At 38.3% G+C, this 27,657-nt stretch overlaps 1 protein-coding gene across 1 annotated transcript in view; it reads right to left on the bottom strand.

The window, feature by feature from the left end:
• Positions 1–302: 302 nt before the first annotated feature.
• Positions 303–27,657, bottom strand: part of MBD2 (methyl-CpG binding domain protein 2) — a 67,857-nt gene continuing 40,502 nt past the window's right edge. Inside the window, exons 4-7 of the mRNA XM_012464255.3 lie at positions 11,116–11,206; positions 9,569–9,746; positions 5,213–5,351; positions 303–776 (exon numbers count right to left, since the gene is read on the bottom strand). Of these exons, the coding sequence (XP_012319678.3) occupies positions 5,225–5,351; positions 9,569–9,746; positions 11,116–11,206 (396 nt within the window). The 3' untranslated portion in view covers positions 303–776; positions 5,213–5,224. The remainder of the gene's footprint in view (positions 777–5,212; positions 5,352–9,568; positions 9,747–11,115; positions 11,207–27,657) is intronic.

Below are 27,657 nucleotides of genomic sequence, written 5' to 3'. Positions count from 1 at the left end.
CTAATTCATGCCCAAGGTTAGAAAAGGCCTTATTCTTACAGAACTATCAAAAGTCCGAGTCACAGGCGAGAAAAAAAAATGACACATGCTAGATGATATTTCGCAGCAGTTCTTAGAAATTCTGGTGAAAGCACAATTCTCACAATGTCCAGAGGCAATAGTTCATACTGCAAATGTATGCACTACCTTCCACCACCTCCATTTCAAACCTAAGGCCCAGGGATCAGAGTTGAATGTAAATCAGGAAGGTAACTGAGGGGCTCTTTATTGTGTGTGCTCTTTAACAAAAAGAATTCCAATCAGTCTGTGAATATAATCATTTATTTGTCTTTACAGTAATGATGGAAGAATGTACAGGTGTCCCCTTTCAATAAAGTATAAAAATATGTTTATATACAGTGAAGTCACAATAATCTTTAACTGGGAAATTTATTTAGAATTCCTGATCTGTTCATATTAAAACTGTGGGGGAAACAAATATTTTATGTAAGTGCTACATTTCCAGTAGATTGCACCTGGCATCAAAAGCTCAGCTTCATCTTAGGGTCCTGCTTGATATTACAAAAGACTAATTTTAAGTCCTAGGACTCAAAATAAACATGATTTTTTGAATAATAGATATATACATCAAAAATACATCTAAAAAGGCATTGGTTAGTGCTATTAAAAAGCTCTATGTGCTCGGGTACATTTTTTTCTTACAGGCAAAAGCCAGTGGAAACATTTTCGTTCAATTTCTAGGAATTTTCTCTTGGGGAAAGTCGGTCAGAAGTTACCTGTTAAAAAAAAAAAGAAGAAGAACAAACTTAAGTAATCCAGTGATTTATCAGGTGAGCGGTCAGCAATACTTGAAAAAGAATTAGAGAATGAATTCCACTTAGAATCATGTTTTCACAGCCTTGGTGAGCATTTAGTTATAGCATTTCATAAATAAAAAGTGCTCAGCATATTCCCTCACTGTTTCAAGTGTTTTATTTTGATGATAACCTTTACTATCCTGTTCATTTTCCAAAGAAATCATGTGTATTCTTTTATATGTTTATGCAATATTTTCTATCTACAATTAACTACTTCAGCATAAAAAGAGAATTCAAAGGTCATACAAATGAAAAAGCAGAATAGATACATCCCAATCCAAATACATTTTGAGAAAATGTAGAAAAATTTCTACTCATACTTTATTTTACTTCACAATTTCTTTTACATGAGAGCATTTACAGATGACAGGTATGCACCGAATCTTTCTATCGTTTAGTCTGGGTGAAATGGCACTGTGTGACTGCAAATTGAAATATTTTTGATATGCTATCTCATGGATAGCTAAACATTTTCACACCTTTGTTTTTAGTCATCTTCTTCTTGTAATCACTCCTAAAATATCTGTCTAATAACCTGGCACTTCTCTAGGATTGTAAAATTTAAGTAACACTGTAAATTGCAACCTGTTATTTAACTAACCAAACAAATAAATGAATAAACATCCATCTTACTAATAAGGAGGAATTGAAAGAGCTGAGGCATGCTGAGGCTGGCAGACCTGAACGGACCTTGGTTATCTCTTATGAGCTGTGAAGATGGCCACATCCCATCCTTTGCCAATTAAGTCCTACCTAGGCCACAGGTTATTATAGACAGCTGATTAAATCATGTGGTCGTGCTCTAGTTTATTAAACCTTTTAGGAATATATGGGGTTATCTGAGCAAGGTAATTTTCATAATCAAGAAGTACATCTAAATCTTCCCCAACTACAAGTCTAATGGCTTGGTCTAATAATGCCATTCTTAAGCTTAGAAGATGATATACATAATTTAAACCTCTCCCTACCTAACATGCCAAAATAATGGCTACTTTGAAAGAACCGATTAAAATTCTAATCATTCAACATTAGTTTGTTACTACTATTATCCACATTTGTGCAAGGCAATGAGCAGCTGCCAACTTCTATATAAGTATAGTGCCAGTGCCTACAACACAGGCTTGCTCACATAAACAAGGGTACAGCCTGGATGTCAATCTGCAAAATAATCTGTAAAGGAAGCAAAAGTCTAGTAAAACCTCAGTTAGTGACCCTTGATTATCTGAAAAAGTGATGTCATGAGAAAAGTCTGAAAGAAAACCAGAAAGTTCCGACAGAAGAGAAGGGCTTTCTGAGAGTCCACTGTGAAGCAATGGTGCAGAAGCTGCATCAGGTAAGACCCAGATCCCCTCTGTGCTCCAGAGACGGCATGGCTAAAGCCGTGGACAGTAGAAACACACTTCAGACTTCCCTCTGAAAGACTTTCAGCATATTAAGTATACTCATCAAAGCCCATAAACACATCCTTCCCAGCTTAGAAAACAAAATCCAAGTAATAACACAGCACCTTCCTGTCTTCAACAAGGGAGGAGAAAAAGAGCTAAAATAGAATAGCACCGAACTGGATTGAAATGATTCTTTTCTTTTTTTTGAGATGGAGTTTTGCTCCTGTCACCCAGGCTGTGGTGCAATGGTGTGATCTTGGCTCACTGCAACCTCTGCTTCCTGGGTTCAAGCGATTCTCCTGCCTCGGCCTCCTGAGTAGTTGAGATTACAGGTGCCTGCCACCATGCCCAGCGAATTTTTGTATTTTTAGTAGAGACGGGGTTTCAACATGTTGGCTAGGCTGGTCTCAAACTCCTGACCTCAGGAGATCCACCCACCTCAGCCTCCCAAAGTGCTGGGACTACAGGTGTGAGCCCCCACACCCAGCCTGAAATGATTCTGTATGGTCAGGAAACTGTGACCCAGCAGTGCTGCCATGAATGGACATGTAAATGTAAGACATTATATTTATTATCGGATTTTGGTATTGCTGTGGCATGAGCTGCTCCTTGATTAAGACAAAGGCACTCATGGAAGTATTAACAATTAAACTCACCCTCCCTGCAATCCCTACCCTTAGCCTGTTCCCCTACCAAACAGAATTCCCTCCCACCCAGCTGAAATGAAAACCCTGAGGCATTGTGGCCACTCTCTTGCCCTCACTTCCAGTCCGTCACCTGGTCATGTGATTCCATCTCCAGATAATACATTAGATCTACCGTCTCCTCTTTTTCTCCCACCATCATCTCTTGCGAGACTACTACAGCAACATCCCAACTGGTCTCCTTGCTTCCAAGCTTTTCCTACTCCAATCCTTTTATTCATGCAGCAGCCATAGGGCTCTTGTAAAGAAGCAAATCTGACATGCTATTGACTCTTCAGTGATTCCTACTAATTTTCCAGATCAATCTCAAGCAGTCATCCATCTCCCTAACAATCCACAGGTCCTACGTGACTAGGTTCACTGCCCATACCTTCCCCCCACCCCTCCCCAGACGTACTACATTCCAATCACACACGGATATTTTCTTCATTCCTTAAAGAAACCAAGTTTCTCCTTGCTGTTCCTTCTAATGAAAACACTTTTACCCAAACCTCCCTTGACTCACTTCTATGTATCTTTCAGGCTCAACATAAATGTCACTTTCTCAGAGAGGCTTTGTTGACTTGACATCATGTTAGCACCCCCATCCCTCCATCTGTTTTGGCTTCAAAGGAAACTAATAAATAATTGGTTTTGGGGTGTGAAAAGGAAGACAAGGCCTGCAAAAACAAAGCAGGATGGAAGCTGGGAAGCAAGAGACCACAGAAAGCCTTGGAGATCGGCAGGTGCCCCCCTGAACACAATGTATGCCCACAGCACAGAGCTATAGCCTGGAATGTGAGTTTGAGATAAGATCAAAATGTGTATTTGTGTTGTTGCTGTTTGAGTCAGAGTCTTACTCCATCACCCAGGCTGGAGTGTAGTGGCTCGATCTTGGCTCACAACCTCTGCCTCCTGGGTTCAAGCAATTCTTGTGTCTTAGCCTCCTGAGTAGCTAGAATTACAAAATTCCAGCTATTCCACCACACCCAGCTAATTTTTGTATTTTTAGTAGAGACAAGGTTTCACCATGTTAGCCAGGCTGGTCTCAAACTCCTGACCTCAAGTGATCTGCCTGCCTTGGCGTCCCAAAGTACTGAGATTACAGGCATGAGCCACCATAACCAGCCTAAAATATGTATTTTTTCTTTTCCTTTTTTTTTGAGACAGAGTCCCGCACTGTCACTCGGGCTGGAGTGCAATGGCACGATCTTAGCTCACTGCAACCTCCACCTCCTGGCTTCAAGCAATTCTACAGCTTCAGCCTCTGGAGTAGCTGGGATTACAGGCGCATACCCCCACACCCAGCTAATTGTTTGTATTTTCATAATTAAGAAGTACACAGGGTCTCACTATGTTGGCCAGACTGGTCTCAAACTCCTGACCTCGTGATCCACCCACCTTGGCCTCCCAAAGTGCTGGGATTACACATGTGAGTCAACCGTGCCCAGCCTAAAATCTGTATTTTTTAAGGTAAAGTATTTATTGTATTTTTCAGTATCTTTCTTGTTCTCCCTGCATCAAATCTGTGCTAGGGAGAAGCTAGAAAAAGGGAGAGATTTTGCCTACTTCGCCATCATAATTTTAAAGAGGAAGCAGTATGTCCTGGGAGGCTACTGTGATGGAGATGACAGCCACCTTCCTCTCCTGGAGCTATTTCTCCCTACCTGACAAAGTCTGCTTCTTCTGCTGCTGCTCTTCTCTAGTGACACCTTAGAGGTTTTCTACCTGGTTTTAATAAAGGAGAGTAGATCCCTTGCAAGTGACTGCAGGGGTGCCAGTATCCTCCCAGATTGAGAACAAATGGATGCAATAACTTATATGGTCCTTAAATCCAGTGAGAAGAATCAAACAATAGCACATGCATGACCCGAACAGAGGAGTAGCTTTTTCATTCACTGCTGAGGAGCCCATAAAGGGAAAATAACAGCAAAATATGACACTTTTTTTTTTTTTTCTGAGATGGGGTCTCACTCTATTACCCAGGTTGGAGAACAGTGGTATGATTTTGGCTCACTGCAACTTCTGCCTCCCAGACTCAAGTGATTCTCCCACCTCAGCTTCCTGAATAGCTGGGACCACAGGCACATGACACCACACCCAGTTATTTTTTGTATTTTGAGTAGAGATGGGGTTTTGCCATGTTGCTCAACCTGGTCTCGAACTACTGAGCTCAATCGCCTGCCTCAGCCACCCGAAGTGCTGGGATTACAGGCAGGAGCCACTGTGCCCGGCCAAGAAAACATAACATCTAAGTTTCAAGTTACTCTCACTGGTGTCAGTTTACCTGATCATATTCTTAGGCTTCATCTCCACTGTCCATTTCAATATCCATCTCTTCTGTATCAGCAGCTCGAGACAAGATGTCTGCCATCAGTGCTTCTTCCAATTTTTTGCGTACTTGCTGTACTCGCTCTTCCTGTTTCCTTTTTAAAAACAGAATTAAAAGGCATTGAGAATTTGGCAAGTAATAACAATATGAAGCTGCTATAGAAGTTCATCCTTACTTCTAAATCATTAAATTCCTCAGAAGAATACACTGCCTTTTCAGATTTTGCAGAGGTTACTTCTACGCACAAATCAAATCTCAACAATGAGCCTTGCCAAAAAGAGGAATGTTCACACAGGCAGCTAGCCCTCATCACACACGAAATTCTAGAAAGAGTAGCCTGACGTCAGTAACCTTTCCTTCAACTTTGAAAATGTCAACTGTGTCAAGATTTGGGCTTATTCCTATAAAGACAATTAGAAATAACTTAGAAGTAGGAATCAAAGATGGAGGGAGCATAAATAATGAAGGAAAGGTGACTTGTTCACGGAAGCACTGAGAAAGATGGAGGAAGCAGAGACATGATAAGCTGGGATTTGACTGACATTCCGTGGCTAGGTTAGTTAGGAGAGAGCTCTCTCCTGGGTTCCCAGGTCTGTAGGCAACAGGTCACCATGAAGGAGCCAAGACCACATGATCCTGCACATGGAGGACAGAGACTGAAAAGCTTCTCTTCAACTGAGAGAGTAAGTTGCTTAAGAACACGTGTTCTCGTGTTCTCTTTGTAATCTGTGTTTCGGTGATTACAAAGGAACCTCAAAAGTGATGGCTAATAATTCCAAGTCATTAAGAAAGCTCTGAACCATCAGATGAAGAACAAAGCACAGGAAGAAAGGCTATCCATATATACCTAATCTTTATAAAGTAAGGAAAAAAAAAAGTAGCTCCCCCAGAGGGTAAGAGAGAAATTCCTAAAATGTGTCTAGCAAGTAAAGCAGGGTAAATAGGAACTGACATCCAGAACCAAGCAGAGAGGCAGCAGTTAAAGAAAGACAAGAGAAGAGAGAAGACTAGTAGGTAAAGCTTCCAGTGAGAACAAGAACAGAGCAAAACAGAGGAGGGAGGGTCAGCAGAATAGAAAACAGGACAAACCTCCTGAGACAAGAAGAAAGGAAATAAGGAAAGATGCAGAGTGGGAGATGAAGATGCAACAAGGAATATACTAAGAGTTCTACTGAAAAATTAAAGTAATTTTCTCTACCAATAATTGAGGAAGACAGATTGCAGCACTTCCCAAACCTGGGGCAGCAGAAGGGTAGAGGAGTAATGCTATGGAAGATTGCACTAAGGGCCCTGACTATTCACTCCACAGGGGCTCAACCAGTTGCCAAGTTATATTCAGTCTACTCAAGATCACAACCCTTTGACCAAATTAAGACTATGTCCAAGGTAGTGAAGGTGACATATATGTACTACATCCCACAAAAATGTTGGATATCTTTATTAAACTCTGAAACAACACAAAGAATTAAAAAGTATAGACTTCCACTTACTAAATGAATTTTCAAAAAGAGAGAAGCTGTCATTGGGTCAGTTTTAGCTCTATAGCCTCTGTGATATTAAAAGAAACTGGAGTTCAACAGATTTTTATGTAATGGGGCTATTTCTTATACAGTTAGTCTCACCTCTGGGTCAGTGACTCAAAGTTTATGACAAATGACGTATCGGTTTCACTGGCAGTCTCTCACTAATAACAGAGTACAAGAATCTGCACAGCTGTCCTAGAGTAACCTCATTAGGAAGACGGGGAAAATGGAACAAATGGCACGATCTGCAGTAATTTTGATGGAGAAATTTATCTTAAACTTTAACATTTGCCATTGATTTCTTCTCTCTTGAGCATTACTTTCCACATTTGTGAAAGCTGAAATTTAATCATTTGCCCATTGCTGTAGGCAGAATTCTAAGATGATCCCCAACAGTCCCCCTTCCCCACCACCACCCCCGTGTACTCCTCATATAATTCTCTCAGGTTACAAATCAACTGATTTTGAGTCAATCAAGAGAGAGATTATTGTAGTGAGCCTGACCTAATAGGACCCCTTAGTGGAGCTGGGCTCTTCCTGAAGGAAGCGCGAAGGGGTACGTGGAAGAACAACAAGACAAGGAACTGCAGGCAGCTTCCAGGAGCTGAGACAGCCACCATCCTGTAGCCAACAAGAGAACAGGGGTCTCAGCCCTAAAACACCAGGCATGAATTCTGCAACCACCATATGAGCTTGAAAGAGAACCCTAAGCTTCAGAAAGGAACACAGCCCAGTGACACATGTAAGACCCAAACACAGAACTCAGTCACACCAGGCCCAGACTTCTCATCCCACAGATCTTCAAGCTAATAAATGGGTGTTGTTTTAAGCTGCAAAGTTTGTGAGAATCTGTTACAAAGTATTAGAAAATGAAAGTACCCGTCAATGCAAATATTATCAAATATGCTAAAAATACTTGATATATATCTTGCTGGGCTCTTCAGTTGGAGGTTTAATGTAGACAGAATATTGGATACACAATAAGATAAAGAGTAACAGTTCCGTTTGCAGTAATTTATTTTGAACATGTACTAATTTAATAAGGAGCATTTGCTTCCAAATTTCTGTCATGACAATTAAATCAAATGAGCAATTTGTTAGACAAATTTACCCAAAAAGGAAATCATCCAGAATTGGCTTTGAAATAGTTTCCTCAGCTATCAAAAGATCTGATGTTGAAGCCATCAACATTCCTGTGATATAACTCAGAGAACCTCTGTCAACACCCGTAAGGACCTGGTAGAATCCCTGCTGATTAATGCAGTATTCATTCCAAGATGGAAAAGAACTAGTCTTTGGAATAATTTTCTTCCTCAAGGGTAAGAACAATCCAATGAGCAAGTTGATTCCTTTTCTGGATTTTACATTTTATTTTGTTTTCTTAAAAAATAAAGGTCTTAAGAAACTTTATTCATATTCATATGCCATCAAGGCATATGACTACAACCACTTTTTATCTTTGCAAAATAATTAAAACCCAAGGAGGGCTTTCCCATTATAAATCTAGCTAGACTTATCCATTTAAAAACATTTTCATGTCAACTTTGTATGGATTTAAAATATATATATACAAATATAAAGCATTTTAAAATTAGATGATTCACAAGTGCCATCTGCTGGTTTTGTCCAGGAATAATACTCCAATAAAACTGATTCACACTCAGAGGACAGAAATAGTGATGTATATACAAGGTCATATTTTTAAAGGAAATGCAATATACTACAGTATCACCATAACACAATGATATTGAGGTCAAAAAACCCATATAAGAATTGCTCTGTGGTCTTACTAACTGGAGTGATCTTGCTTTTCCTGTGCAATGGTTTGCTTCTACTTTCTGGATTCTGTCAATCTGAGCTGGATGTTTTCCTTTTACCATTTGCTGCTGAAACCCTAACTTGTGAGCCAGCCTTAGAAAGAGTGAAAGATGTCAGTAGACATAATTTATGTCTTTTCTCATTCCTGGCTCTGTTTTACTGCTTTACCTGTGGCTTCTTCTTTCTTACTTCTTAGTCTTCTTGCTCTACCGTGTAACAAGTAAGCTTAAAAACATCACCACTATCATCTGATTTAAAGAGAGATTGGTTTCCAGACAAACTAATGAAGGAAGCAATCAGAAAAGGAATGACTGAGTGAACGGAGTTCTTTATTTTATTTTTATTTTTCTGAGACAGGATCTAGCTCTGTCGCCATGGCTGGAGTGCAGTGATGTGACCATAGCTCACTGCAGCCTCGACCTCCCATGCTCAAGCAGTCCTCCCACGTCAGTCTCCCAAGTAACTGGGACTACAGTTACACAGTACCATGCCTGGCTAATTTTTTAAAATTTTTTGTGGAGATGGGGTCTCACTATGTTGCTCAGGCTGGTCTCAAACTACTGGGCTCAAGCGATCCTCCCACCTCAGCCTCCCAAAGTGCTAGGATTATAGGCATAAGCCACTGTGCCTGGAAGAAAGAGGTTCTTTAGAGTAGAAAGTAAGAATCCCAAATTGCAAAAGACACTGCAAAAATTATGGATAGGGAATATATCTGATCTGGTACTTGTCCTTTGGACACGACCATGATGATAGCCCTGGCATGCAGCATTTATACCTCCTTCAAGCATGTGCTTGTTATGATGATCTTTTTTCACCTTCCATCAGTTTCTGAAAAACTCTATAAAAAAAAAAAGTATCACTTTCTGGGTGATATATCACTTACTGGACATGCCACTGAACCTAATGAACAATATAAAACATACCTGAATGTAAAAACCCAAGTTTTAAAAGTCATGTTAAACTGCATTACCTAATGTCTTCATCTGTGACGATAAAAGCTTTGCAGAGGGGTTGAGATGTGTTAAGCCAAACAGCGGGGTTCTTTTCCACAGCAGCGGAGACTTGCCCTGTGATTGGCGCAGAGCTTGTGTGCAAAGCACTGGCAACAGCAGATAAAAGGGTCTCATCGTTGCTACCTGGACCAACTCCTGCAATGAGAAATAAGTACTAGTTAAAGGAAATGTCTCAATGTGCTGAGCAAACTTTATGTGACCTAAAACAACTGATATTTTTCTATTCATTTGGGATCACGTATATAAAATTGACATAAGACAAAGCAGCAAAGGATAATATCATATCTACTTAATAGATATGATACACCAAAGAATTCATATTACAGAAATAGTAACAAAATAGCTGAGCATTTTTTCTTAGTTAAAAAAAAAATTCTCATTCTTGCTGTCATCTTATAGCTGAGCATTTTAATAACACTTTACCGAACTTTAAAATGCCATTTTCCAAGGTACTAAACTTTTTAAAAGTTGGCTATATTTCCTCAAGCAATGTTAATTATTTTAATGAGGTGAGACCTCATGAAGCGAGTATACTCAAGTATCCCTTCTAATGTATTCCTAGAGTACTGGTATAGTTTCGCCTTGTGGCTTTTAACATGAATTTCCAGCAATATCTCAACAATTATGTTCTTTGTCTCAGGACTTCAAAGAAAAAGTCAATGCAAGCTGTACCTGTGGCTTTAACAGCTTTTTTCAAAAACCTAACAAAATATCCAAAACCAGAGAATTCATAACTGCACACCTTGATTACCTGTAAGATACTGGCACCACAGTCACATTTAAATGTAATCCTTAAAGTCCTAAACCAGTTTAACTAGTTAAGGCCAACATTTCCAAGAAATAAAAGGATAAGGCAATAATCTAACCATGAATTGTAAGGGTTTTTGAGCAATCCACAATATATCAAGCTTTAGATGGCAAAGTTTTAATACTTGAAAAACAATGCTTCTCTAGAACTTGGAGTTCTCATATAACATGAAAGGTAGACCAGCCACTGAGTTTTGCACCCCAGATCTCACTGGCTGCTGTTGCTGGACCAAAGTGCATCTGTTCCCACTGCTACTTACAGCACCAGTTTGTGGAGGGAGGGGCAGAAGGAGAGCCGTTAGTTATCCTTTTGTAAGAGGATGAGAGAAAGAGCAGGTGGTAGGGCCAGATGCTGCTATAAGCAGGAAGCTTAAGAAATTCTGTTACTCATCTGCAACTAGCACTAAAAGCAGCACGAGTTGACTTCTATGATGAACCTAACTTAAAGCCAAAATTTTTACACAGAGAAAAATCTAAGATAATATACTACACTGAAGCATCCCTGCAACATCCAAGTTTTTCATGTACATTCTGCCTGGGTTTACAAAAACACAAGAGGTACGTCATCCAGCAAGGCATACGACCTTCCAAAACAAAGACCTCCTGTCAGTCATTGCTGAAGCCACAGCAGCTGACAAAGTGCCTGGCATGCAGTAGGTACTTAATAAATGTCTGCTCAACTGAACTTATATAATACCTTGAAGACCTTTGGGTAGTTCCATGGTTTTAATAATTTGTTCTGTTACATCTGATGCACTAAGTCCTTGTAGCCTCTTCTCCCAGAAAAGCTGTAAAGCAAAATATCACTGTTAATAGATACATTCTTGACACAAGAAAGTAGCGCATCGATGCTGTTGAATAATGAAATTTAAATCATTTCAATTGTTTCCTGTAATTTCCTCATTTTTTCCTTATAAAAAGCTAAATGATATTCCAAACATGAATTATTTCAACACATCATAATCCTCTCAGATGACACTGCTCAAAAAAGATTGTTTTATGTAAACTATTCATTTGTTACAGTACTATAGATGATTATATGCTGTATACTATATATAGTTTTTTATAAGGTATCTTCCAAAGAATATAATTTGAATTTTTTAAAGATTCATCTGGCATGAAATTTTAATGCTAAAACTTATTAGGGAAAAGAAAACAAATTATATGATTTATTATCCCCCTTTATCCAGTATGACTAGAGAAAGAGCTACTCCAATATCTGATTTTTCTAAGACAAGGAAGTTTAGCCCTTTCGCACACTTTAAGGGAGAAAAAACCATTTTTAATGAAAAGTTTTCTAAAATGTTTTACATGCCTTCTTTATTTTTAAACTGGATGTCACATTCATGAGTGATTCCCTCCCTGCTGCACAGGGCCTGGGTCACCATGGTCACTTAGTGGCCCCGAGTCATCATTATGGGCATCAGTGAGCACACTGAGAGGCTCTTCACGGCCTGGGGGCTACCGAGGTTTTTGCTTATTCAAACACTAAATGGTCCAAGACAGTTATGGTTTTCATTTGATATCCTTTTCCTATTTGGTTCTCTCTCCTAGTTATCACTTTTCACTAATATCACTCATCCATTCAACATATATTTATTGAGCTACTACTAGGTGCTGTGCTCACCCTCCAGATGTGACAGTCATTAAGGGAGACAATGTCACTGTCCTCTAGCCTCATCTCTTTTCTAGTCTGCTTCATATTTACTGCAGCCAATAAAACAGATAACGGAATTCTATAGGACTCTGTACAACTGTCTTTAATCCTGGATGCCAGGGCCTGTCACATAGTATTGAAAAAATATTTGTGGAAATGACTGAAAATGGGAGCAACTGCACTCAGTGTGAGGATTTGGGGACACACAAACCCATGCTGAAATCTCAGCTGCAACCCTCTCTCTCTCTCTAGATAGACGACTGTGGACAAGGTCTATAACCTCTTCAGAAGCTTCAATTTATTTCCTCTTCTATAAATGTGGCAACAATGGCTATCACAAAAGATTACTACGGGAGTTAAATAAGGTAATATGTATAAAGCATCCCTTATATACAAGGCACAAGATTTATTGCATTTGCTTTTAGCAAACTGTGGCCACTCTGAGGGCTTTTGGGGCTTGTATTCTGACTTCTGGATATATGTAAAGTATCAGATAATTGTCCTCCAGACAAATGAGAAGATACAGTAGTGTAATTCTATTTATGTCAGAAGAGCAAGATGCTGAATTTGTAATAAGCTAAATGCTAGCACCAAGAGTAACCTTGCAACAGAATGCTTTACTCTTCTCTGAAGGCCTTTGGTATACGGTAACATCTCCTTATGTCTCCTTCCCTGCTAATCACATTATTAGTAGCATATGTTGTCAATATAAACAAGTCAACAATATGAGGATATAAATATATTAATCATCATGGATGAAAAGTAATAAGGGGAAGGTAATAATTGAGGAATGCGATAAACGTCCCAAGAAAACCTGGGCCTGCTTTCTCTTTGCTCTTTGGTGGTATAATATCATCTGTGTTTTGAATATCACAGCTATAGAAAAAAAAAAAAGAAAAACAAAACCCAGTTAAATTTCTAATTTAACACTATCCAGGAGAATTAGTAAGGATAAGATTAGTAAGTGCTTTTATAATTAAATATAATTAAACATTTATATATATGTGTGTGTGTGTATATATATACACAATTTAATTATAAAAGCACTTATTAATCTCATAGTCACTGATTTGTAAAATAAATTAGCACTACCAAATAAAAGCATGGGAATTATTAACAGATACAGATTTTAATATTTTACATCTAAAAGTTCCAATTCCAGACATTAAAATAACAATTTTTTTATGCTATCTTTTTTTTTTTTTTTTTTTTTTTTTTTGAGACAGAGTCTCACTCTGTCTCTCAGGCTGGAGTGCAGTGGCATGATCTCGGCTCACTTCAACCTCTGCCTCCCTGATTCAAGCAATTCTACTGCCTCAGCCTCCCAGGTAGCTGGGACTACAGGCACACGCCACCGCACCTGGCTAATTTTTTGTATTTTTAGTAGAGACAGGGTTTCACCATGTTAGCCAGGATGGTCTCAATCTCCTGACCTTGTGATCTGCCCACCTTGGCCTCCCAAAGTGCTGGGATTACAGGCGTGAGCCACTACACCCAGCCCTATTCAATCATTTTTAATTCTTAACTTTTAAATTGCTATCAGTAACAAGGAAAGCAATACAAAAATTTATAAAGAAAAATTTAGTAAAAATAAATCCTGGGTTGAAACACAAGTATATAGCTCTAGATTATATCATATCCTGGTACCACCACATGTCATCTGGCAGCCCTCAACTACAGCTAAAGTTAGAATCTGATATGTGTGGATGTCCTCTTTAGAAGAGAGGACATAAGAAAGTAAGATTTTGCATATGCTCTTTCGATAGTAAAAGCACCATTTCTAGAGTGCAGGAACAAAAACATAAAATTGTTATGCCATGAAAATGGAGAGAGAGAGAGATGTGTGTGTGTGTGTGTGTGTGTGTGTGTGTGTGTGTGTGTGTATGTGTGGATTTATCTTCCCCACCACCAAACCAGGGGAGAATGGGGAAGTGAAAAAGGTCAAAAAGGAAAGGAGGCTAGTTTAAGAAAACAAAACACTTAGGCTGGGCGCGATGGCTCACGTCTGTCTGTAATCCCAGCACTTTGGGAGGCTGAGGCAGGTGGAACACCAGAGGTCAGGAGCTCAAGACCAGCCTGGTCAACATGGTGAAACCCCGTTCCTACTAAAAATACAAGCAATTAGCTAAGTATGGTGGCACACACCTGTAACCCCAGCTACTCAGGAGGCTGAGGCAAGAGAATTGCTTGAACTAGGGAGGCAGAGGCTGCAGTGAGCCAAGATAGTGCCACTGTACTCCAGCCTGGGCAACAGAGCGAGACTGTCTCAAAAAAAAAAAAAAAAAGGAAGAAAACACTTAAGTGGTCAAGGTCACTTCCTCTCCAACCTTTCCACCACTTACTTAAAGCTAAGAAGCTCACCTAATTTCACTAGAAAATGAAACAGTCCTCAGGAGGTAAATGTCTGTTTACATCCCAGTATGTTCCTACATCACCTTTCTGTATATCCATCTTCTCAGAGTCCTCCCTGTTTTATTTGTTTGGGTGCGGGACAGGGGCAAGGATTCTTTGCATTTTAAAATGCATTTTAAATGTACATCCAGCAGGCATTATGCTAACTGAAAGAAGTCAGTCTTTCCCCCTGTGTGTGACTCCACTTCTATGACACCCTGAAAAGGAAAAGCTATAGGAATGGTTGCCAGAGATTGGGATGGAGGGGAGTCTGACAACAAAGGCTCAGCACAAGCAACTTCTTCGGGGTGCTGGGACTGTACTCTCTGGGTTTTAATACACTAAGACTTTACCAGCTTATATAATGACCATTTTCTTTTCTTTCCATGCCTGTTCCTCATGGTCCAATATGCACTATCGCCCTTTCTCAAGCCTACTGCAGCTTTATTACCCTACCCACTTTCTAGCCAACTTGCACTAAATGTACTCTAATAATCAGTCAGCTCCTCTCACCCAATTCCTTGATCTTCTCTCATTACCTTTGGCCACTTTATAGCCCTCAGTGCTTTGGAACGACATGGGGAGGAAAAGGCCTTCCTCTGACTAAGTTTAAAAATTAAAAATTTCCTGATCTACTCACTTAGGTGAGTAGGTTTATCCTACGCGATTCTGTTCACTTGGAGATCTACCCACTCTATTACTTTCTCAACCATTAGAAGTCCAAAGACAGTAATATTCAAAGATGAGCAATATTCAAAGTATTCAAAATATTTGTAAGGAGTCCCCCTCTATGATGGCTACTTAGTCTTTGCACCACACTTCATAAGCACTACCGCTGTCATAAATCCTAACCTACTCACTGAAAACCTGATTTCCCCTGCCAAATCTAGTGGTTTTCTCAGCTTAATGTTGCTGCCTGGTGTGAGGCCAAATAACCAATAAATAGACTAATGTATATGGAACAGTGATTTAATATTTGGAGAAACTCCCCAAATGTGCTATCACCCTTAGTTACTACATCTCCCTCTAGTCCTCACTAACCAGACCCTCTGAGTACATCTAACATCTTGTTCTCTTTGCCACCTTCCAGTATATTACAACATTGGCTAGCTCCACATGCGTATCACCTTATAACATAAATGGTCTGGGCAATGCCCTATCCAGGCAATCAGCTGATTGAAGGAGAAACATAAGATGGAATTAAAAGTCACTTAAAACCACCAAAGTACCTAAAATATAAGTGACAATGCAGAGCATCTTTGGAGAAACCATCCTAGTAGTCACTGGAGTTCATCTCTACACCTTTTCTCTTCACAGTTCTCCTAGTAAGTACATCCAGGGCATCAATGGAAGCACAGCTGCATGGACTTTACCCCAATTAGTGTCCCGGAGAACAAACATGAAGGTGTATTACAAAAACTGCTTCTTTAGTGAGATCAATGATCAAATCTGTTTACTGAAAGTAAAACAAACCCATGATAGCATTTTCTTTTTGTAATTGCTATTTATTTAACTTGGGTTTGGAGGGATTTGTTCAACTTCCCTTATGAAGAATATCCAAAGAGGATGAGAAAGAAACAGGGATCACAACTCTTGGCCACCATTCAGAGACACCAATCCCTATTCTGATGCTCTGGGAACTGAGGCTGATAATGTTTATTATTATTTACTTCCATCACCCTGAGCTTATTAATATTACTCTGAAGAGATTTGTACTCTTTAGTGAAGAACAAAAGAGATAGTTTGCTAGGAAAAGGCAATTTGAGGATCAACAATATTCAACAAATATTCTTTGAATGCCCATGATATGCAACGTGTTTTTCTGGCACTAGGGGTGCTTGGTAGGATAATCGGCAACTGCTGCCCTCCAGGAGCTGTCTGGTGGAAAACAAGCAAAACTCTACAAGGCTGACTGCAATAATGAAGATACAAAATTAACTTCAATTTGGGAGAATCTGGAAAGGCTTCCAGGAAGAGGCAGCCCTTGAAAACTGTGTAAGGAATTCTATAGGCATGTAGAAGAGAAACGACTATTCCAATCCAGGAAATCGTACAGGCAAGGAGGTGAGAGCGTGCAGGTCAGTGTTTCTAAAGATCTTATACAGAACAATAACCGAGGTGGCTTATTTTAAATATATATTCCAAGGTCTCATCCCCAGAGATTCTATTCAAAAGATCTGGTATTAGAGAGCTAATTTTATTATTTTTTTTTTTTACAAATACCTTAGGTGATTCTGATGCAGGTTCAAGGTATGAGAAAGACTGATGAGGTTCGTGGTATGAGAAAAACTAATTCTCAAATTGAAGTCAGTTTTGTATCTTCATACATATAGTCTTCATAAGGCAAGCGTGTTGAAAGAATGGTAATGTGTATGTAGTGGGGGATGTAGTGACCACCAAGATCTCCAAGTTTTATTCTTAATTATGCCTAAAGATTTAAAAAAATATTCTGTTCTCTTCCTTGCAGACAACAGGAAGAAGACATTTGCCTTTCTATTATCTAATTGCAGGAGGAGATATGTTGAAGTTTATTTTAAAGTAGAGCTGGCCAGGCACAGTGGCTCACACCTGTAATCCCAGCACCTTGGGGGACCAAGAAGGGCAGATCACAAGGTCAGGAGTTCAAGACCAGCCTGACAAACATGGTGAAACACCATCTCTACTAAAAATACAAAAATCAGCCAGGCATAGTGGCACGCACCTGTAATCCCAGCTATTCAGGAGGCTGAAGCAGGAGAATCGCTTGAACCCAGGAGGTGGAGGTTGCAATGAGCCGAGATTGCACCACTGCACTCCAGCCTGGGCAACAGAGTGAGACGGTGTCTCAAAAAAAAAAAAAAAAAAAAAAAAAAGTAGAGCTAATAGTTTAGTTATAAATCAAAAAAGGGCTTATCCAATGTTCTGTTTTACCCAGTGAAACTATGCCCAGTCCTACTGTCTTGATGAAATAGGGGGAGGAGGAGGAGGAAAACTACCACTTAGCCATCAACACCTTTCCATAGGCCTGGCACTGTGCTAAGTGCTTTACGTACAGAAATTCAGTTAAATTTTCCTGCAGCATTTTGGAGAAGATATTACTCCCATTTACACATGAAGAAACAGAAGCATGGGGACGTTAAATAACTTACACAATTAATCAGTGGTGCAGCTGGAATTGAAACTCAGGTCAGTGTGATTAAACAGTCCTTCTCTTAACAACAAAAGCTCTGAAAGAGCATTCACATGCTTGGCTCTTGGTAGGTTAAACAGTACAAGCCTCAGACACTCCTACTTATGTCATCAAAGGCTGTTGATAATAGATCAGTGAATTTTAAGAGAACTATCAAATTACTCTTTTTTTAAATTGCATTTTAGGTTTTGGGGTACATGTGAAGAACATGCAAGATTGTTGCATAGGTACACACATGGCAGTATGATTTGCTGCCTTCCTCTCCATCACCTATATCTGGCATTTATCCTTATGCTATCTCTCCCCAACTCTCCACCCCCCGCTGTCCCTCCCCTATTTCCCCCCGACAGACCCCAGTGTGTGATGCTCCCCTCTCTGTGTCCATGTGTTCTCATTGTTCAACACCCACCTCTGAGTGAGAACATGCAGTGTTTGATTTTCCGTTCTTGTGTCAGTTTGCTGAGAATGATGGTCTTAATTCATTTAATTGCTAAGTAATAGATACTGTGTAAGTCATCAATTGTAAGTGATCTATGCCTGATACCTGCCTCTTCTTTATACAGAATTAAGAAGACAGGCTTGTAACATATTGAGGCTAAAACCAGCACAGAGTTTTATGGGGATATCAAATTGTCATGAGAAGTAGCTCACATGATAAAAAATAAAGAATTGGTATATAACATATATTCTCTGCAAATTAGCTTTCTTAGACCACAATTTTGCAAATATCAATCACATAGAACATGAAATTTTTATTTGGTGGACAGAAATTAAAGAGACCCCCTACTCCAAGAAAACACTTCCAGATAAGTGACACTAACAATGTAGCAAGTATTTCAAAAAATAGAAAAAGGGTGTGATTTGCATATATAACTGAAGGCTTTTGAACTTTTTCAGTAAGAATACCGTTTCATAGCAATTATACTAATAGCTACTTCTCATGACCACATTGAAAAGCATCTAAACCATATATCCTAGCATTATTTTCATCAATCATTATATTCAATTTGAAAAGTACTGATGTGTCTCTGTTATGTTTATAAAAAAATTCACTAGACAAAATGAGACTGACTTTCCATGTATACTCATGACCTCAACTTGACAGTCAACCCTCAGGACAGGAATATCTAACATATTAGGAGATGAATGGGATTGGGCTTTAGAATCTGACCAACCAATTGCTTTTTCACTAGCTTTATAAACTTGGACAACTGACCTCTCTAAATTTCGGTTTCATACTGTATGGAATGGGAGAATATAAGCAGTCTCAAAGGGTTATGGGAACAAAATGAGGAGGTTTTATAAACACTTGAACACGCCCAGTACATAGCAACAATCATTTTACTATTTTGTTTCACCTGTGGCCTGTAGCACACTGCTGATCATACAATAGCACTTAGTAAGTAGTTGGTCATTTTGTTAAAATTGGTAAGCATAAAAAAAGCAAAAAGAATCAATTCTGAAAGGTAAGTATTAGCAAATGAAGAGTCTGAGCACACGAATATGAATCTGCCCTTTCCTCCCTTCCCTTTCAGCTGAGGACTTCTTGCTACTACAAATATTTTTAAATTTTTCCTCTTCCTCCTCTCCTCCAAGTCAGATTGCCTCTCACCTGGACCTAAGGTCGGTTGGGAGTACTTTGGTAAACAGTACTGGCTGTATAATTTACTGGGCCCAGAACAAAATAAAAATGTGAGATCTCAGCCAGGCACAGTGGCTCACACCTGCAATGCCAGCACTTTGGGAGGCTGAGGCAGGCAGATCACAAGATCGGGAGTTCAAGACCAGCCTGACTAACATGGTGAAACCTCGTCTCTATTAAAAATACAAAAATTAGCTGGGAGTGGTGGTGGGCATCTGTAATTCCAGCTACTCAGGAGGCTAAGGCAGGAGAACTGCTTGAACCCAGTAGGCAGAGGTTGCAGCAAGGTGAGATCGTGCCACTGCACTGCAGCCTGGGTGACAGAGTAAGACTCTATCTCAAAAGAAAAAAGAGAGACTTGTTAAAAATATATTAAGAATTTCCAGGGTAAAGCAGAAGAACACTAAACCAGGCATGGGCCCTTCCTTCTAAGTGAGGCACTCTTGTAAGCACAAGGTCCTGTGTAACTGCACAGGTCACATGTCCACGAAGCTGGCATTGGTGGCAAGTACAGGGCAGCAGTAGAAAGAAGGAAAGAAGAGTAGAGAAAGGAGATCCCTGTGCTGTGCAGCAGTACTTAAGGAAATGCTGGGATGTAATCTCATCCTGAAACTTTCTTAAAAGAAGAAGAACAACAGAAAACAGTTCTGGCTGGATCTATGCAATACAAAGGAACTTTCCCTTAACTCCTCATTAAAATAACACATGGATTTTTCATCCCTGTCATTTCTCACTGCAATGAACAGACTGCCAAGGCTCTCCACAATGGAACAGTGTGGGTAAGGAAGGTTGGAAGACCAGGGAATGAGGAAACCATCACAGGGAGGAAAGGACTAAAGCCTAGAGAAGGAGCAGAATTCTGCTTTATTTAAAGTCCAGTGGAGAGCATGGACAGCTTTTAATCAAGAATTCCTAAAACTATAATTTTCTTGTTATTTTTAGTCCATCTAGTTCCATGCTGTGATGATAGTAAAGCCCTCAGAAAAACCTCAAAAGAGCTGTGAGCTTGTTTCAAGAATAGAAGGTGGGAGAGAATCAGGGAACACAGACTATATTTCTATGCTGCAATGAATCAAAAAAGGAAAAAACAACCCTAACCAGTAGCAACTATCTGGAGCAGAATTTCTCAGTCTCGGCATTCTTCACATTTGGGGGTAGATGATTATCAACTTGCTTGGTTTATACCCACAAGATGTCAGTAGAACCACCCCAGTTGTGACAACCAAAAAACTGTCTCTGGACATTACCAAATGTGCCCAGGTAGGAAGGTGGGGAGTGGGCAGTAAGAGGAAATGGGGAAAGCAAAATCATGTCTAGTTGAGAACCACTGGTCCAGAGAAAGAAAAAAAGGTTAGGGATATAGGAGGTTTATAAAGGCAGGCACCCAGATCTCACAGCAGAAACAGAAAGGAGGGCCCCCGCCAGTATGCACCAGCACTGCAACTGCCCTCTCAGTTCTCAGCAGTGTCTCTCCCAGCTTCTCATTCATGACCTTAGAAGAACCAATCTAAACGCCTAAGAGGTGGGTGGTTTTTTTTTATTGTCAGACAACTAGGAGTGGTAGAAAGCCCAGGCATTCTGGACAGTAAGATAAAGCACAAGTAAGAGAAACGTTTCAGACCTCAGAAAGCTGTTAGTCAACATATTTGCTGCTAGAAATATGGTTGTAATTATTTTTAATAATTCAGATACACTTTAGATTAAATGGTCTTTTATGGGTGGGTCTGGGACACTAGTGCCATTTATAATATAATTTCTATTGGAAGATGTAGAGTTCCAAACATGAAATTTTATATCACAATCTGTAAACTAGAACGTGTCTGTATATAGAGATTTTAGAAGAAGCTCTCTTATTTACCACAGGATCGGGGTTCCCACATGTGAGAATCTGTCACTGACTACTGAGAAAGGCACAGCTCCATTTAGAATAGCTTTAAGTGTTCAAATGCAGGTACAATAGCAAAATACAACAGACAGATTTATTTGGAACATGTTAATTTCCATAAATTAGCATGCAGCTCTCAGTAGGCCTGGCTAATTCTTACATAAAAACCAGAGAAAATTCACCAAACCGAGCCACACGAAAACTTAAAACTTATTTTAGTCCTCATGCATTGTCTTAAAATGCATCTTCCCTTTTGAAATTATAATCTCCATTAGAACAAAAATAAACTGGCCAGAGAAACATGGTGAATTTCAATAATGAAACTAAGGGAAGTTCATCTAAAACTGCTACATATCCAAACTCCTGGTTTTTAATTGTTTATTTTGGACACCATAAGCTGTATATTAACCCCCAAGCCAAGAAGCCTGTAGAGCGACCTCAGAATGACTAGAAAAGCCAGGCGCTAAGCCTGAAGGCCTAGAGCCTCTGTGAACCTCATTTTTTCTACTTCAGATCTCCTTTCATTTTAGAGAAATAAGAATCCTGCTGCTCTTCTAAGATTATCCCGCCACCTGCGCTCTTGATCACATCTTCTACCTCCTCCTGACCTTGCCCCATCAATCTGCCCAACTTCTCTTCTCACATTTTTCATTTTTCCCTCCCTCTCCTGGGCCTTCTTCCTTTGAAGTGACAAAGGCACTTGAACACTGACAACTTAAAACATGTCCTTATTCACACTGCTTCCCCCTCAAACCATCTTTATCTTCCCTTTCCACTAGTGGGGAGATCTTCTGTCTTATTTCCTCACATTCTATTAATTCTTTTCCTCCTAACCTAGGCTCTGCCCCTCTTATTTATATTAACACCGACCTTGCCCAAGGTCACAATAACCTCATTACCAAATCCAATGCCTAGCTCAAGCCTCCCCTGTCCTACTTCACTGATACATTAGCCTGCTGTCAGGGGACTGAGGACCTTTCATGATGGTTCTCTGTATGTTTCTGTATTCTTTACTACCATTAAGCAACAAATTAAAATGTCTAACATTAACAGTCAAAAATTTAGACTATGAGCATTTCTTTTTTCTAATGAAAAAAATTTAAATGCATAAGATACGTGATATACTTTTTAAAGTATATGAGGACAAAAGTGTTAATGCTTTAGTTACCTTAAAAATCTCACCATTTTAAGAGTTTTATCTGCAATCTACATCTGTCAAGAGCAAGATGCTAGACACAAAATTAGCACTCAGATGTTTGTGGGATGCATTTCTGGCTAAGTAGAGGGAGGACAGGGTGATAGAAAGTACTGGTTTGGCAGCTAAATGCTTTAATCCTGGCTCAAACACTAAATAGGTGTGTTTGGGCAAAGCACTTAATCTCTTTGCATATATTTTCACTAGTAAACCGGAAATTCTAATAACCGTCAGATCTCTCTCAGGGTATCAAAACAGGAATAAAATATGAGAAAGTTCTTCAAGAATACAAATCTTTTATCAAATTGCTCAGAATTTTTTCTAATGTTAGGAATCCATAAATTCAATGAATATCTTATTCACTTTCATAAGGCATATACTAAATCTAATCAAATAATAGAGACTGTTGTCACATAATTATCCATTAAAGCAAAATCCAGAAAGTGTGTACTTTCTACTCACTCTCAAAAAGCTAAATATATGAGATACTGGGTTAGGGCTACAAGGATGAATGGTGTTTCTTGCCAAGAAGAAATTCACTGTTCAGTTTATAAATTGCTTTATTTCAATATTTAAAATAAAGCAGTTTATCTTTGTTTTGTTTTTTGCTGACCATAACTAGACAATTTAGTTATTGTCTAGTTATGGTCAGCAAAAAAAACAAAGATCCCAATTACTATAAGATTACTTCAAGGCAACTCTATATAGTATCTGAATTGTCTAGTTATGGTCAGCAAAAACAACTTAACTTAAATACCATGGCCTGCAAACATCAAAGATCAAGTATGAGCTATCCTCTTATTTTGTAAGGGTGGCCTAAGAAGAAAAGCTGGATAATGACAAGAAAATTATGCATAAACCAAGGACAAGCTTCCTTCATGTGGCTGTGCAAACTACAATGTGATCTCTTGTTAAAGCAAAAGATAATTTGGGCTAAACAGGATGGATGAATAAAGCAAAGGGCAAGTTTCAGGGTTCATGGAGAGGTGCAGTAGCCATTTGCTGTAGTTGTTTGTCTAAATTTTGCCACGAATACTCTCTAACTTACACACAGTGAGCATATAGTACTTGTCAAGTGCCTAAAAAGGTACAATTATCCTACGATGACCATGGAATGAGTATCATTCATGGTGCGTAGATTTTTCACGTGCTCCTCCCACAGAAAAAGTTATAATCATTTTCTTACTAATACATAAGTTCATATAGGAACTTAGATGTGCTCCTTCAATACTTTTCACATATTTGCCACACGTCAGTATACTTGGAATTACTTGTTTAGTGTTGGTTTTTCTTATTAGATTCAAAGTTTTATAAGGATGGGAACATGTTCGACTTTTTTCTTTATATAGCATCTGTTAATCAGCAATATATGCTGTGGAATGAATGAATTGATGATTTCAAAACCCACTCAACTGCAGGAACTTGGATCTCTAATAGATAAGGATTATCATTAGTTGTTTATAAGAAGATATGCCCTTAAGAAAAGCTTTCTTGAAACTAATTTCGTAGTGTAACTTAATTTCTACTCTTTTTGTAGGACACTGACACTATTTTCTTTTACTTTTTTTTTTTGAAACAGGGTATCATTTTGTTGCCCAAGCAGGAGTCAGGCATGCAGTGGGCATGATCACAGCTCACTGCAACCTAGAACTCCTGAGCTCAAGGAATCCTCCTGCCTCAGCCACCTGAGTAACTGGGACTACAAGCCCACACCACTGTGCCAGCTAGTTTATTAAAAATTTTCCTATAAAGATGGAGTCTCATTTTACTGCCAGGCTGGCCTCAAACTCATGGCCTCAAGCAATTCTCCCATCTCAGCCTCCCCAAGTGCTAGGATTATAGGCATAAGCCACCATGCCCAGCCATTCTTCCTTTTTAATACCAATAAACTGACAAATAGGGTACATATGCACTATTTGGAATATGACATTAATCAGCTACTAGAATTAAAATCAGGTTACAAATCCTCAAAATTACCAGAAGTATACATGTAAATGAAAAACCCAGACCACAGAACAAAAATATATCAAAAAATAATGACAAAGTATTAACAACAGTATATAAACACAGTGATAGAATTAAGACCAAACATATCTATAATGACAATAAATGTAATGGTAAACTCATCAATCAAGAAAAAAGACCTTCAGATCATATTTTTAAACAAATAAAAAAAACTCAACTATATGTTTTATGCAAGAGACAGAAAAATAAAGAGACTCAGAAAGCTGGAAATAAAAAGGAAGTGCAAAGAAATAGCAAACAAATACAGGCATTAAAAAAACAAAGATCCCAATAGTACTTTAAGATTACTTCAAGGCAACAGTGTCAAGTAAGATGAGGCATAATCCATTATAAAGAAATATCTTCTATAAAAGAAATGTTTTCTTATAAAAAGAAATTTGACAGAATTGGACTTGAATTTCAAGGAGGAAAAGCTCATATATAGACTGAGTTCAAAACTTGTCAGGAAAGATCTCCCCAATACTTCATTCCACTTTTCATTTGGATACTACCAATATCAGAAAAAAGAATATCACAATAGATATTGCAAACATTAAAAATATTACTAGAAATATATAAGCAACCATATGCCACTAAATTTGAAAATTATACAATGCATAAATTCCTAGAAAAACACATAACTAGAAAGAAAAAATAGAAAATATGAATATTCTTCCATGTACCTATTTTAAAAATTGAAGCCTGAGCAATAACATACTGAGACCCTAACCCTACAAAAAGCAGCAAAAATTTAAAAACTAGTCAGGCGTGGCAGTGTACACCTGTAGTCCCAACTACTCCAGAGGCTGAGGTGGGAGGCTCACTTAAGCCCAGAAGGGCACGGCTGCAGTGAGCTGTGATCGCACCATTACACTCCAGCCTGAGTGATAGAGCAAGACCCTGTCTCAAAAACAAAGAAAAAAATTAGCCCACCTTGGCCTCTAAAGTGCTTGGATTACAGGTGTGAGCCACCACGCCTGGCCTAAGTCTATAATTTAAAATTTTTCCATAAAAAAATTAGGCTGAAATGACTTTCCAATTAATTACTCCAAAAAGAAATTTTTTTTGTTTTTTTAAAAGAACTAATTTTACACAAACTCTTCCAGAGAATATAAGAAGAGGAATCACCTCTGAGCTCATTTTACAAAGCCAGAAAAACCTTGATACTAAAGCTTGAGAAGAAAATTACCAGAAAAGAAAAATGCATGTCAATTTAGAATATGAATATAAATGTAAAACATCCTAAACTTAATAATAGCAACTCTAAATAGTGATAAAAATCATAATACATTACAGGCACACTAGGCTTACTCCAAGAATTCTAGATCTGTTTCACATTCGAAAACATCAAGCAGTGAAATGAATCACATAAACCAATCAATATGATACACTGTGTTAACAGAATAAATAATAAACATTATTTGATCACTTAACTAGGTAGAGGAAAATAATTTGATATAATTTAATATCCATTCATGAGAAATATTCTTAGTAAAACAGAAATAGAAGCAAATTTCCTTAATCTGACAAAGAGTATTTACAAAAAAGTCTACAGCAAGTATCACATTTAATGGAGAAACATTAAAAATGTTCCCCGGTATCATGAATGAGACTAGAATATCTGTTATCATTAATTCTACTCAAGATTGTATTGGAAGTTCTAACCAGTAACATAAAACAAGGACAAAAATAATCAAAGGTTTAAAGATCGCTAGGAAAGAAAGGAAACTCTCATTGACAGATCACATGTTTATTCACATGTAAAGTCCAAAAGAATCACAGACGACTTAATAATTTAGAAAGATAACTAAATTCAGAGTCAATATACAAAATTGATTTATTTCTAATATTAGCAAAAGATAATTAGAATATAAAAATTTTATAAATGATACCATTTATAGTAACATAAAATATCTAAGAATCAATTAAAGATGTATAGGATCATTAGACTGAAAACTATAAAACTTTAATGGAGAAATATATAAGATTTGTGGACTGTAACACTTAATGTTACAAAAATATTAACTCTCCCCTGTTGATCCACAGATTTATATCCTAGCAGCATCAGGAAAATATCACTGATGGGCATGTGGCAGAAATTTTAAAATCAGAAAAGGTTAGCTATAATTATATTAGAAAACCTAACATACAGTTATTACGATTAAAAACAACAAAGAATTATGACAGAGAGGAGTGGTGATGGCAGGGCATTAATTACCCTACCCAGAAAAAAATTCATTCATAATAATGTAAACCCTGACTATTTAACCTATTTACCTAAAATTACGATACATCTAGGTTGGGAGCATGATGGCAGAGAGACAGAACTATGTAGTCATCTATCCTTGGGGAAAGTAAAGAAATAATGACTAAAATCAACAAAGACATAGCCTAATAAGTATATTAATTAGAAATATGAGAGAATTATAAAGAGATATGATAAGAATTAAGAATAAATGTTTCTGGCAGAGCCTAGAAGACTTAAACAACTGTAGTAATAAACTACTGTTTTGAGAAGTCATTTTTAAAAACACTATTTGATTTTTTTCATCTGTATTCCTGTTACTTAGAGGAAAAAAAATTTCACAGATCCTTTTACATAACAGTTGTCATGTTTTTAAAATGAACTAGAAAAATACATTATAATTATTGGTAACTATGAATGAATAGCCTATGCATTCCTTAATTTTTTCTTTTCTTTTCTTTTGAGACAGGGTCTCATTCTGGAGTGCAGTGGCCTGATCTCAGCTCACCACAACCACTGCCTCCTAGATTCAAGCAATTCTCATGCCTCAGCCTCCCAAGTTGGGACTACAGGCACGTGCCACCACATGTGGCTAATTTTTGGCATTTTTAGTAGAGGTGTATTTTCACCATGTTAGCCAGGTTGGTTTCTAACTCCTGGCCTCAAGAGATCTGCCTGCCTCAGCCTCCTAAAGTGCTAGGATTACAGATATTGAGCCACTGCATCCAGCCTCGTTCCTTAATTTTTAAAAATCTACATATAATGTTTCGATTGCAATTCTTCCCTCCATAAAGACTGACCATATCTCCAGACTCTCCTGGGCTCCAACCTATCATCTTTTACTAGCTGAACATGCAACAGTGACTTTAAGAGCCTAAATTTTCTAATATTCAAATTCATATTTTATTATTATTTAAAAATACTGAGCTACCCGTTAGTATGTCCATATTTCTGTCAGTGACATCATTCTCCCAGTCACTTTAAGATTCTTCATATAGGCAGAGCTGATAAGTCAATAAATTTTGTTAATTATTTTATGACCAGCATAAAA

The sequence above is a fragment of the Aotus nancymaae genome, unplaced genomic scaffold (genome assembly GCF_030222135.1).
Source record: "Aotus nancymaae isolate 86718 unplaced genomic scaffold, 86718_ANA_hifiasm-v0.15.2.pri h1tg000020l, whole genome shotgun sequence".
Lineage (NCBI taxonomy): Eukaryota > Metazoa > Chordata > Mammalia > Primates > Aotidae > Aotus > Aotus nancymaae.
The sequence above is the reverse complement of the archived record's forward strand: the minus strand, read 5'-3'. Positions and strand labels throughout refer to the sequence as shown.